Source organism: Oncorhynchus gorbuscha, linkage group LG10, assembly GCF_021184085.1.
Source record: "Oncorhynchus gorbuscha isolate QuinsamMale2020 ecotype Even-year linkage group LG10, OgorEven_v1.0, whole genome shotgun sequence".
Lineage (NCBI taxonomy): Eukaryota > Metazoa > Chordata > Actinopteri > Salmoniformes > Salmonidae > Oncorhynchus > Oncorhynchus gorbuscha.
Window position 1 is genome coordinate 66321260 of NC_060182.1, and position 14628 is coordinate 66335887.

Sequence of the window (14628 nt, forward strand, 5' to 3'; positions counted from 1 at the left end):
TGCCTTAGGTATTTAACCATTTTTTTCTCTCTCTGAAAGGAACATCTGTGTACGTAAAAGTTTATTATGATAATTGAATGTTTAGAACAGTGCGATGACTTTGGGGCCTTGAGGAGGCTGGGGGGGGGGGGATCTTTAATCTTTATAAGTAATGTGATTGGTGAAATGAATGTTGAGATCTGTGGTTCTGATGGTGGAATATCATGAAAGTTTTTAGTGCATCTACGCTACATTGGAATACAAAATAATAACAATAGAAGTGTATTTTTTTCATAATTTAGGAGCAATATATTACACAGATTCAAATTTTTATATTAAACAACAAATGAACAAAATAGTTATATAAAAAGAGAAGTTGGAGAGAATGCTAAATGATTTTGGGCATAAGTGAACATTTCCTTAAATTTGGCTCAAATAAATATAAAAAAGTAAACTGTGTTATCCAGTTCAAACATACTATACTAAAAAAGCACTGAGTGTACAAAACATTAACAACACCTTCCTAATATTGAGCCTCAATTTGTCGGGCCATGGACTCTACAAGGTGTTGAGAGCGTTCGACAGGGATTCTGGCCCATGTTGGCACCAATGCTTCCCACAGTTTTGTGAAGTTGGCTGGATGTCCTTTGGGTGGTGGATCATTCTTGATACACACTGGAAACTGTTGAGCGTGAAAATCCCAGCAATGTTGCAGTTCTTGACACAAACCGATGAGCCTACTACCATACCCCGTTCAATGGCACTTTCATATTTTGTCTTGCCAATTCACCCTCTGAATGGCACACGTACACAATCCATGTCTCCAAATCCTTATTAAACCTGTCTCCTCCCCATCATCTACACTGATTGAAATGAATATGTGACATCAATAAGGGATAATAACTTTCACCCGGATTCACCTGGTCAGTCTATGGCATGGAAAGAGCAGGTGTTCTTAATGTTTTGTACACTCAGTGTATATATCATAAGTCAAAATAAAGAAAACAGTCCAACAAACTAAAACAAAAGGAATCCATAAAATTCCTGCTTAAAAATAAAAAAATCTGCTAATGTCCTGTACAGTCTTCAAAATATCAGCTATTCTACTGCATAGATTATCAATACATTAACAACTTTACAGGGGAGCATCACTCGGACATCAGTACAAATAGTACATTAAATTGCCAAGCAATGCAGAATTACTTTGAGACCATGTATTGTTTTTAATGATGTTTCATGGACTGAAGGGTGAATCTCCAAACCTCACACCCAATAAAAGCTTCAGAATCAACTGTTATGTTACATTAGCAATACAGCCACAAGCCATCTAGGGCAGGTTCTGAGACACTCGTGAAGCAAACATCATATTTGACCTCTGTTATCACCTGACAGTGAAAGGCCGTTGAGGCAGTACAGTCACTGGTCTGGATGCTTAGCTTGTAATGCCAAGAAAGGTACTGTCATCTGAGGGAAAAGGATCGTTTTGGTCGTGTTGGCTAGTTAACCACAATAGCACTAGCATTTTGTCAGTTCATCAGCTACATAGAGTGAATGGCTATGAAGGTTTTGCCTTTCATAGTCTTTGGTATGCATGTACCTGTTTTTCAAAAGATCCTGATTTATTACTATGGCTTTTTGTTGTAACACCATAACATCTATTTACAGTTATTTTGCATTTCTTACTCATAAATTGAAAAGCATGAGATTTGTATGGTTTCAGAGCCTCAGAGAGTAGTCCCTGTCACAGTGCAGGATATATCCATGGCTTGCATAAAGGCCACCTCTGGCCATGGCATCCTGACAGACAGTGAATGTCTTTGGTCAACTAGGAAAAGGGTACGAAGCGAGTGCGCGAGAAATAAAATACAAACATGCAGCATTTATTTTTGGGGGAGGATTCATCTTTTTTTGTTCGTTCATCTTCTTTACTTTTGCTCTTTCTCTCTTCTCTCTCCTGCATTTCCTCTAGCTGTCTGACAGTCAATAAGGCCTCCAGACAGACTCGTCCATGCGTCCAGAGCCGCTCATGGCCGTGGGGGAGTTGCTGTGGCTGCCGTCTGCCTCCACACCCTCGCTCTGGTTGTTCAGGCCCTGGTTCATCAGGCTGTTGCCCCCTCCAGAGGCTGAGACTCCAGAGCAAGGCAGCAGGCGGGTGGGGGAACGCTCACCCCCGGTCCCGGCCGGGCCCACCATGGAGAACTGGTAGGAGCCGGACCCGGTGCCATAGTACAGGTGGTAGGGGGAGGAGTTGGACTGGAAGTGGCTGCCCTGGTTCTGGTTTCCAGGGTAGGGCGGGGGCAGGTAGGTGTGGTAGCGGGAGGAGGCGGACATGCCTGTCACACTGAGGCCTCCGATGCCCGTGCTGGAGGGGTTGGCTGAGTAGGTGAAGGCCCCTGGGTAGTGCATACGTGGGTCTGAGAAACGGGGGTCGGTCAGCGGGGACAGAGAAGGGAAGGTGGTCCTCTGGGGGAAGAGGTCAGCGGTGGGACCTGAGCGAGGGAGAGAGAAACGACAGATTTGGTTTAGAAACTCCTGGCGCACATAGATCGAACTCATGGAAATGTTTCAGAGTCAAAGTGAGATAGGGACAGAGTTCCTTCCTTTGACAGGAAGCTGTAGTGAAGTACCACATCCCCAACTGACAGTGTGGGGCCTCCAGTCTACAACCCTGCAAACACTAGCTACAAATAATAAACTGAGACATCAATCTGTGACAGCACATCACCACACAGCTCTGTGAACCAGATGAAGTTATGAGTGTCCTCCCTCTCAGCCTTTAACATAGCCCTCCTACAGAACCCTACCAGCTGAACTAGAGTAATGTACAGGAACAGCGTTCTCTGTTGTTTGGAGGAATGAAAAGAGGTATTGTCAGAGCAGAGTGGTGCTTTGAGTAAACACTGACAGCTTGTTGTGCAGCGTGTGCTGTTGTGTAACTCTACATACCGTACATCAAACTGATGAGAGAGAACAGGAAACTAAAGAGGTAACCATCCCATTCAGACAAACAGAGGGAGGGAAAGGGAGAGATTTCTATGTATTTGTGTATTTTGTAAAAGTAATGCAAGCCGTCTCAATGTCACATTCTTGTCAGTGCTAAACTATCCTGAAGTGTAGTCGCATAGGTAACACAGCACACAAAAGCCAGCTGTTTTGACTTAAATTTCACAGCCAAACATTCCCTAATTTATTCAACTGATCTTGCTCAAGGGTTTGACTGCAGTTTTTCTCGCTGGGATTTGGGGCAGCTCCTGTCACCAGCATATTTCCTTAAACACAACACCATACCGCCCCCCAAAAAACATGCATGACTGCAGGGTTAGGCTGATTTGGCAGTTCTTTCCAAATGTGTGTGTTTCAAGTTTTAATGTCACGTACAGTGAAATGCCTTTCTTGCTCTGACCCCAACAATGCACTAATCAATAAGAATGTAATACTAAAAATAGCAAGAGAACAAAAACACACAAGAAATACAAATAAGAACACGAGAAAGTAAGTAAGCATACTATATACAGGGTCAGCCAGTTCATTCGTGTGTTTATGTGTCTCTCTCTACCATTGATCTGGTAGCTGGCTGTTTTGGCTACAGCATGCTGCCACCTACTGTACTGTAGTATCTGGGTTTGATAGGTACATACAGGGACAGATACACACACCATGCATTGAATGTATGCACCTAGGCCTTCAGCTAGCCTACCTGTTGGATCAGTCAGGTAGAGAACCCATAAAGGCTCCACTTACAATTACCAATATTGACAACAGTGATTTTTCTTCTTCATTCCGTGTGATGTAGACTTCTGTAAACCAATAAACTGACGTTTAATATCTCTGTTAAACGGACTACCCTTGTATTTTAGTTGGGTTTTGACTGTCTCTATGCACACTCTCAGGACTCGACCCACTCACGCACACTGACACTCCAACACGCACATGACATGCACACACACACACACACACACACACACACACACACACACACACACACACACACACACACACACACACACACACACACACACACACACACACACACACACACACACACACACACACACACACACACACACACACACACACACACACACACACACACACACACACACACACACACACACACACACAACCTTCGTTTACGCTGCTACTAATCTGTTTATCCTGTATATAGCTTCTTACTTTCCCCCGTTCTTCAATTTGTATTTATTGTGTGGTTTGTGTTCTACGTTAGGTTATTTTCAATACTACATTGAGTTTGCAAGAAAGGCATTTCACTGTACTTGTGCACGTGACATTAAACCTTAACTCTCTACTCGATCAGTTTCACTTCTTTTTGGCAGGCAATCAGGAATGAAGGTTTGCTCAGGGTGCGGCAGTCAATCACCTCTGAGAAAGTAGGCCAACGGGAGCCATAGAACACCTGACAACTGTCACTCATCTCTTAGGTCACGTCTCACGGTTTTCTTGTAACTGAAGCCATGGTTTTTGGAATAAGAAATATATGTTGTATGACATTAAATATGCAGCATAGGCCTATATCTGAGTCTTATTATGGCATTTGACTTTGTTATGGATTTTGGTTTTGCCAATGCTCACCTGTGTCATCATTGGTAAGTCTCCCCCTCTTGCTATCCTACTGCAGTGTAAATCATTCCATTCCTTCCCTGTATGCTGTTGCCCACAGTGTATTGATGTATAAAACATTAAGAACACCTACTATTTCCATGACATAGTCTGACCAGGTGAATCCATGATCCCTTATTGATGTCACTTGTTAAATCCACTTCAATCAGTGTAGATGAAGATGTTAAATAAGGAATTTTAAGTCTTGAGGCAATTGAGACATGGATTGTGTGTGTGTGCCATTCAGAGGGTGAATGGGCAAGACAAAAGATTTAAATGCCTTTTAAGATTTAAGCACCCGTTTAAGTGTGTCGAGAACTGCAATGCTGCTAGGTTTTTTACGCTCAACAGTTTCCCGTGTGTATCAAGAATGGTCCACCACCCAAAGGACATCTAACCAACTTGACACAACTGTGGGAAGCATTGGAGACAACATGGGCCAGCATCCCGGTGGAACGCTTTCAACACCTTGTAGAGTCCATGCCCCGACGAATTGAGGCTGTTCTGAGGGCAAAAGGTGTTCCTAATGTATTGTAGAATCGGTGTATGTTTTAATCTAGATGTACATAGGGTAATGGGCTGGATGCTGATCTTGTCAGTAGAACTTTTTGTGGCCTGTAGCATGGGTGATTTTCTAGTACATAGGAAAGAATGGCATATGTGTACTGATGAATAGTTAGTTATTGGGTAAGGTGGGCATGCAGGTATGCATGTATGCTCTGGAATTTGATTGACTTCCTTGTCTTTTGCCGTGGCTTGGGAGTGCTCAACCTACATTGTGATTGTCAACAGGTGTGACATGGTTCCTTGCACCTGCCCCCCCCGTCTGAACCTACTCATTTGTTTGTCTAATTCCACTGGATTTGGTTTGGATGGGCTCAGTGTTCCCACATGACTCTAGTATAAAATGTGGATTTGGATGGCAGAGAAAAGACAGGCTGTATTTGTGAAACAGCAAGCGCTTGCACGCCACAGCCCCGAGGGGGGAAGATGCTGAACTTGCGTGCCATAGTCTTGTTGAAATGTCTTTCCCCTACGTCTGGAGAATTGGGTCCATTTTCAGCAACAAAAAATATGTTCCTTTGCAATTTCCACGGCTCCTGCTTTCTTTTCTCAAGAACACATTTATTTTATGCAGTTGAAAATCTCTTCCTTTTCGGATGAAGGGGGGTTAGTGAGGAGGGTTGGGGGTGTTGTTTCTTTTTCCAGAGTCTACCAGGCACCAGAGTCGGGCCCCGTATCTGATTTCACGCAAAGAAAATCCAAACCTTCAGCTGCTGTTGATTCAGTATAAGTGGAGTCGGCCCACTAATTCCTACCGGACTCCCAAAAAGCTCCCTTTCTCTCTCTCTCTCTCTCTCTCTCTCTCTCTCTCTCTCTGTCTCTCTCCATCTCTGCCTCCCTGATAAATATAGGCTTCAGGGTGGAGCCTGTATCTGTGGCACGGGGACTTGATGGCTCTGGCGGCCCACCCCACACATGATCTCTATTTAATTGTCGCCAGTGGAAACGTGTTGACTAAATTGCGGCGGGGAGAGGCTCCTGTATTTTGTCAGGAGAAACTCAACTGGACACTTATCACAACACCTTAATGGGGTTGTGTCCCGTCACAACCTTGGCGGTGGGCCAGCCAGTCACCACCACGGTTTACCTCTCAGCAGCTCAGCTGCTCCCTCTAGAGGAGACGGGTAGATCAGCAACTCTCTACTCACACACAGAACCACAGTTTTGCAATCTTCTGTTAGCTACCCTGATCTACACACAGCCCCCTCCTCATCTCTCTGCCAGCTAATTATAGGCTGAGGCTCTGCGGCTCTGGGGCTCTGGGGCTGTGGTAACAGCGGGGCTGTGGGTACAGGGGAGGAGGAGGGTTGGATCTTTGGTCCTGATGCGGCCTAGCTGGTAGCAGCGGCCCACCCAACACATGATCTCCATTAGGCTCAGCTGAAACGTGTTGACTAAATTGCAGGGACAGGAGAGGGGATGGACCCCAGAGGGCTAGTTGGTGCAGCCTGCCGTCTGTGATGTTCCCACTCTAAAAGGGGTGGCGGCTGGGAATCAAGTTTTTTTAATAGAGAACACATTGTTCTAGCGCGCTCCTTTTTCCTCCTTCACTCTCCTCTCTCTCTCTCTCGCTCCCTTGCTTGTGTGCACGTTCCCATATTGAGTTCTGCCACACCGCAGGAGCGGGGGAAATCTCTTTCTCTCTGTCTCTCTCGCTTGCTCTCTGAGGTCCACTAGTCCACAGTCAAGCGTGTAACCCAGATATGGAGGGAGGTTTGCCTCATTTGCCTAGGGGAGAAACTGATTTTGGTTGTTAACATAAGGGCGAGCTGAGTTCGCCAGTGAGGTGTGTGTATGTGGAGGGGGGGGGGGGATGCAAATCCAGGCCCTCACCTGTGAAATGTTTACTCAGGCTGAATGCAAACTGTGACGAGCAGCGTCCAGGGAATGGTGTCTCAGGCAAATAAGTGGAGGGGTGGGAGAGGGGGAGGAAACCTCAGACCGGAGGGGTGGGAGAGGGGGAGGAAACCTCAGACCAGACTGGCCCAGAGAGAGAGAGATGGAGAGAGAGATCTCTTCTCCTTTCATCTCCTTCCCTCAGACCGCAGCCAGAGAGGAGTGACTGTCCCATGCTTCCCAGACCATCACTGATTTAAGAGTAGATTAAATTTTTTGTTGATGAGTTGTGAGAATGAAAAGTTATGTTACGAAAGTTTGGCCAAGAAATACATTGCCAGGGAAATAATGTTGGTCCACAAGCCAAAGAATTGGAGACACAAATGAACACAAATGATCCTTAGATGTTTGTTTAAGCGCTCAGGCCTTGGTGTTGGAGCTCCGCATCTGATGCAAATAGCCTTCACCTCTTACCGTGGCTCTTCTGAACTAGAACAACACGGTCAACAACCCCAAAGCCCTCTCCATTGCAGCCACTGTAGCATGTGAGCCCAGCAGGTTTTGCATGGCTCTACCTATCACTAGCAACACGATTGAGGCATTAGGGAGTTTGTGATGATACAACACCAAGATGTTCCTAATGCATCAATGAACCAGATGTGATTTATGAGTTTGTTAACTAAATCAACTGTTGTTTCCTTATTTGACCAGGTAAATTGACTGAGAACACATTCTCATTTACAGCAACAACCTGGGGAATAGTTACAGCGGAGAGGAATGAGCCAATTGTAAGCTGGGGATGATGAGGTGACCATGAGGGCCAGATTGGGAATTTAGCCAGGACACCAGGGTTACCACCCTTACTCTTACAATAAGTGCCATGGGATCTTTAGTGACCACAGAGAGTCAGGACACCCATTTAACATCCCATCTGAAAGACAGCACCCTACACAGGGCAATGTCCCCAATCTCCGCCCTGGGGCATTTTTTTTGACCAGAGGAAAAGGTGCCTCCTACTGACCCTCCAACACCACTTCCAGCAGCATCTGGTCTCCCATCCAGGACCAAACCTGCGTAGCTTCAGAAGCAAGCCAGCAGTTGAATGCAGAGTGGTATGCTGCTGGTCAATGAGTTCTGGCCAGGTGGCATGTGCACTCTTCAATATTATTATTGATTGTAATAGTTTAAAAATCTGTCTCTCTGGAATTGGATATGAAGTTCATGATTAGACATTAGGACTTCTGCCCACTACCGTTAGTCCCCATCAAACGCCAATTCCACTTTTCACACCCTAGTGAGTATTTTGCTCTGAAGTGAATATCTGTCAAGGGAATGTCTCGCTCGCGTAGTGTCAAAAGTAAATATGTCAATCTATACATTCCATCTCTGCGTACATTCCATCTTCTAGTCATTGAAAAATTATGAAACTGCTGCATTGTGTTTGGAAATCACTGACAGTCACATCTAAAGTCTGTTTTACAACGGGGGATTTCTCTTATCAAACCTTTTGAAAACCATGATTTTCCAACAAGCCTAATTGATGAGTCATACAGAAGGGGCTTAGTATGAGGATCATCAAGGAGTAACATTGAATGGTGTGTAAGCAGATGACTCAGCAGGTCTGGTGCAGTGTGCTTCGGTGGTTTCTGGGAAGAGAACGGGTGGGTGGCTGTGGGGCAGGAGAAGAAGAGTGCCAAAACACCAGGGAGGGAGGGAGGAAAGGGGGTGTTTTGGAATGTTCTGGGATCCAGAGCTCTGAAGGCAAACCAAAACGCATTCCCCAAAATGTCACAACGAGTGGAACGCCCATTGCATATCCTTCGTCCCAGCTCTTCCATTATCTCTATATTAATTCCACCTTGTCAAAGAGATGATTGACTGACTATTGATATGAAGCAGAGTGTCTTAATTGTTGTTCTCAGCTACTCCTGAAGATGTTGGATAGTGTGCATTGGCTAGGGTAATGTGGTATCCCGGAGGCTTTCGTTGTACCATCTACCCAGGCTCTTGATGGGTTGCTCAGACACCGTTGGTATCGGGTATGGGCTTGATTTTCATTGCCCACTTGATGTTATCCTGCAGACTATTGATATGAAGCAGAGTGTCTTAATTGTTGTTCCTCAGCTACTCTGAAGTGTAATGTGGTGTATGTAGCCCAAGCCTCCTCAATCATCCCCTCTCTGTACATTTCATGCCTGTTTTCTCAGACTGGTAATTATGGCCATCTCTTATTGCTCACCACGCCTGTCGTACTGCTCAGTGATTGGGCCTGGCATGTTATGATCAAGCCTCAGAAACAAACAAACAACACAAGCAAACCTCTTTCCCATATAGGCCTGCACAGAGATATGACTCTAAAACCGGGGTCATATAAGCAGAACAGGACACTTGTTCACTTCCTACCGCTGTGCGAGGGTGTGTGACTGAGAGAGGCCGAAAGAAAGAGAGCAAAACAACAAAAACGAGCGACAACAATAGAGAGAAAGCACAAGTGAGAAGTAAGGCGACGTAGAGCAGTTTGGGATAGGGGCCCCAGGTAGAGTAGATATAATATCTCTCTTACTTGACCATCTGAGGTCGTCCTCCACCTTGCATGTCTTCAGAGTTGGTGGGTCAATCTGGTCAGACCACAGGGCTGCAATGGACATAGATGGTATGTGTTAATGAAGGAGAATTTCGACGTGACACTAGCCTGACACTACTGTAGTCTGGGCGTGTATGACAACGACCTCATTACATGAGTGTTTCTAATTCTGATGCACAGTAGAAGAGGATTAGAGAGAATTGTTTCCGGTTATGATTCTGTAGGTTCTGTGCATGTACTGTGTTCGAGTGAGGGGAGTGCAGATCTCTTCAATGCCCTAAAAAAAGCCAGCAACATGTCAAAGCTATCTGAGTGTGGTGGTTTGGCTGTCTACCTGTGACAGGCTTGCCTGTGCTGACTGAGCAGAGAGGAGGGCAGAAGGGGAGCTCTCACTGGAGTGAGACTAGAGAGAGGGCTTGGGAAAACAGGGCTGAGGGGCTGATGGAGCTAACAGAGATATTTTGGTTTCTCAGGGGTCTGGGAGGAGGAGGTGTGAGGCCTTTGTTGGCCTGTCCAGTCAGCCTGTCAGGGTGAGAAGAATCCTTACAAGCGCAGCGCGTGAGACCCTGGTTCACACTCAATGGCCACACCGCAGGAAGCTGACAATTTGACATGCAAAGAGTGTTAAGTTTGCTCTCGGACAGAGATGGGGCAATTGTTACAAGCCAAACTGCATGAATGAACCGTGGACCTCAAACACTTTATGCTTTTACTTGTACACGCACACACATGCACACACATGCCCACACATTCTCAAAAAAACACTAGTTCATATACAGATTCAGACATACTGATAGCAGAGAAACGGTTAGATGTTGGCAGTCATATACTGTATCTCCTGTTATGAACAAAAATATAAATGCAACATGCAACAATTTCACCGATTTTACTGAGTTACAGTTCAAATAATTAAATCAGTCAATTGAAATGAATAAATTAGGTCCTAATCTATTGATTTCACATGACTGGGCAGGCCCACCCACTGGGGAGCCAGGCTCAGCCAATTAGAATTACAGACAAAAATACTTGTCAGTTTCATCAGCTGTCCGAGTGGCTGGTCTCAGACGATCCCGCAAGTGAAGAAGCCTGATGTGGAAGTCCTGGGGCTGGCATGGTGACACGTAGTCTGCAGTTGTGAGGCCGGTTGGACGTACTGCCAACAATGTTGGAGGCGGCTTATGGTAGAGAAATGGACATAATTCTCTGGCAACATCTCTGGTGGGCATTCCTGCAGTCAGCATGCCAATTGCCACTCCCTCAAAACTTGAGACGTCTGTGACGTTGTGTGACAAAACTGCACATTTTAAAGTGGTCTTTTATTGTCCCCAGCACAAGGTGCACCTGTGTAAGGATCATGCTGTTTAATCAGCTACTTGATATGCCACACCTGTCAGGGGGATGGATTATCTTGGCAAAAGAGAAATGCTCACTAACAGGGATGTAAACAAATTTGTGCACAAAATGTAAGAGAAATAAGATTTTTGTGGGTCTGGACAATTTCTGGGATATTTTATTTCAGCTCATGAAACATGGGACCAACACTTTATATGTTGCGTTTGTATTTTTGTTCAGTATTTTCTCAAGTTTTGAGAGAGCGTGCAATTGTCATGCTGACTGCAGGAATGTCCTCCAGAGCTGTTGCCAGAGAACTGAATGTTAAATTCTCTATCATAAGCTGCCTCCAACGTCGTTTTAGAGAATTTGTCAGTACATCCAACCAGACCACGTGTATGGCGTCATGTGGGCGCCCGGTTTGGGGATGTCAACGTTGTAAACAGAGTGCCCTATGGTGGCAGTGGTGTTATGGTATGGGCAGGCATAAGCTATGGACAACGAGCACAATTGCATTTTATCGATGGCAATTTGAATGCACAGAGAGACTGTGATCAGATCCTGAGGCCCATTGTCTCGCTATTCATCTGCTGCCATCACTTCATGTTTCAGCATGATAATGCACGGCCTTATGTCGCAAGGATATTTACACAATTCCTGTGAGCTGAAAATGTACCAGCTCTTCCATGGCCTGCATACTCACCAGACATGTCACCCATTGAGCATGTGTGGGATGCTCTGGGTCGATGTGTACAACAGTGTGTTGCAGTTCCCGTCAATATCCAGCAACTTTACACAGCCATTGAAGAGGAGTGGGACAACATTCCACAGGCCACAATCAACAGCCTGATCAACTCTATGAGAAGGAGATGTGTTGCGCTGCATTAAACAAATGGAGGTCACACCACATACTGACTGGTTTTCTGATCCACGCCCAAATCTTTTTCTAAAGGAACTGTATCTGTGACCAACAGATGCATATCTGTATTTCCAGTCATGTGAAATCCATAGATTAGGACCTAATGAATTTATACCAATTGACTGATTTCCTCATATTAACTGTAACTCTGTAAAATCGTTGAAATTGTTGGCTGTTGCGTTGATATTTTTGTTCAATATATTTATATTGCCGTTTTGACATGAACATACAGTAACTAAGGCCTGGAGAGTTCCTGGTCATGTCCCTGTACCTAGCCGGGCTACAGTAACACTACACTATAGTATGAGCTGAGGAACAACATCCTAACCGCTATATTAGCAGTTGTGATCCTGACCTTGAGAGGGGCCAGGAACAGGGGGAGGAGGTGGAGGGGGATGTTCACCTATGCCCACACTGGGCCCAGGCTGGCTGGGGTTGGGGTGTGTAAAAGCTCTCTCACCCCCGGAGCTACTCAACTTCCTCTCCAAAGGCCCGGATCAGCACTTAGCCTCTGAGAGGTCCCGCGCTTCGCCCCACAATGGGAAATTCTTACACATAAATGGGGTTATTCAGAAAGGTTTCGAAGCAGCTGGTGCGATCCGCTCAAGAAAATAAACATTTCCTTCAAATATTTTGATTGGCTGGTTGACAACGTCAATACCAGCGGCACAGATTACCCCTGTTAATATGAGTCTCAGCCCCCTGGGTGGGGATAGAGATTGGGGGAAGGGGGTAGGTGCATTAGGGGTAGAAGACGACGGCCGCGTCACAAATATTAACGTTTTTGGGGTGGCATCAGTGATGGCTGGGAAGACCCAAATAAACACATGCTCTGCTTTTTGAAGTGCATTTGGAGATGAAAGGGCCAAAATGGCGTCTGTCCTCATGACTCCGGATTCGGCAGCGCCTCAGAGACATGTAATGCGCCTGTCGTAATGAAGCGTGTCATTGAGACACAGTGAATGCTGGGCCTTGTGCTAGCTTCCTGTTTCGCTTAGGCCCTAGGCGTCACCGCGGAGAGATAGAATGTGAGAGAGAGAGTGAGAGAGAGAGAGAGAGACGCCAGCGAGGAAGGGAGAGGGAGAGAGCGTGTTAGAGAGCGAGTGAGAGGGGAGGAACATGGCCTTGGCTCAGCTATGTGGGACATTTGATATGTCTTTTGAGCCCTCACTTAAACATGAGTAAAAACAAGCACATCGACTGAAAAATCCTATGTTCTATTTGAGAGCCCCCTGCCCGGCCTCCCTTCCCCCTCTCCTCAGACTCAATAGAGACTGTTCATTGCGCACATGTAGTTTCTGTAATTGCCGAAATGTAAAGCTCGACCCGGCTCTGATGTTAAATTATAACTAACACAAACAGTTGAGTCTGGGAAAAAAAAGCTCTCTTTTCTCCTTTTCCAGCTTACTGTTTAGAGATGGCTTCAAAAGATTTTTTTTTAAAAAATTGGAGAACAAAAACATTTTCAGTTTGAATAATTCAGATCTAACTAAGGTCACAAAAACAGAGTAACCACAAGTGCAGCTCTTAGGCACCATAACAAATAAACCCCATGGCGACCATTGATATATTATGTAAATACAGCGCTGGAGAAGTAAAACAGAATCTCTCGTCGCTGGTCTGGATTCCCGCTAGTTTTGGTTGCATTTGGCCTGAGAGCTCCTTTCCTGTATGGGTTTGGCACGGACCAGCATGCATTGCTGCCCAAATGGAGCTTGGAGCCAACAGCATCTCCACCAGGCTCACAGCATGGCCACCTCTCTCTGGTCTTGTCCTGACAGACAGTCAATGACCCACAAACCAACACAATAACCTAGTAAGCACATCTGGTACTAAACAGAGACATGGAGGCACGATGCTTTGACCTTTCCCTCTATAAGCATGTGCTATGTGCCCGGCTGCATGTTCCAGGGACTGGCATACTTGTGTCTTACAGTGACTCTTTGTTGGTTATAATTGGTTGATAATGTCCTGCTGGGTGTTGGTTTTGGTTTTGAGGTTTGAGGTAGACACAGATCCAGGATCAGATTACCCAACTCCACATCCTAACATTTACCATTAGGAGGATTAAATAATATCTGACCCTGGACTAGTGGTTAGGGGCTCTGGGTCTGATCAGGGCTGTTAGTGGTAGACTGGAGCAGGCATTCGCTTGGGGGGCCAGCCGGCTTGTTTATGTGAAGTAAACAGTGTGGTCACTGTGGACAGGAGAGGAGGGGTAGGACCTCCCTCTAGCTAGCAGGACTTTCACAACCAGAGAGAATCCGGGATAGATTCACCTGTTTGACCTTTCACCACAGAAGAACTGCTGCAGATGTATGCCATTGGAAGAGTTGTGGTTTATTGGTGGAGTATCTACGGTAACCACCAGTAAATTGTTTTATTTTGACCCCTGCTATTTTGTAACCTATACCATACAGGTGCCACGGCTTAGCATTCGACCTTGTGAACACTATTATATAATTAATACAACTAGAGTGTGTTTTATCACTCACAGCCAACACACACACACACACACACACACACACACACACACACACACACACACACACACACACACACACACACACACACACACACACACACACACACACACACACACACACACACACACACACACACACACACACACACACACACACACACACAGTTTATTGGGCCCTCATCAAAGCAGTGGAGCACTTGACTAGATGGCCGAAAGGTATGCTAGTATCTGATATTCATCTCCAGTCAGAAAAACACAGGTGTCGGAACAAATAGCATGTTAAATGATACTACCTCAAAAGGCAAACTACTT

General features: G+C 45.5%; 1 protein-coding gene across 3 annotated transcripts in view; it reads right to left on the reverse strand.

The window, feature by feature from the left end:
• Positions 1 to 877: 877 nt before the first annotated feature.
• Positions 878 to 14628, reverse strand: part of runx3 (RUNX family transcription factor 3) — a 76396-nt gene continuing 62645 nt past the window's right edge. For 2 of the 3 annotated variants that reach the window (XM_046366687.1, XM_046366688.1), the window contains exons 7-8: positions 9560 to 9631; positions 878 to 2468 (exon numbers count right to left, since the gene is read on the reverse strand). In XM_046366687.1, the coding sequence (XP_046222643.1) occupies positions 1960 to 2468; positions 9560 to 9631 (581 nt within the window). In that variant the 3' untranslated portion in view covers positions 878 to 1959. The remainder of the gene's footprint in view (positions 2469 to 9559; positions 9632 to 14628) is intronic. The other variant, XM_046366689.1, reaches the window with a different exon arrangement.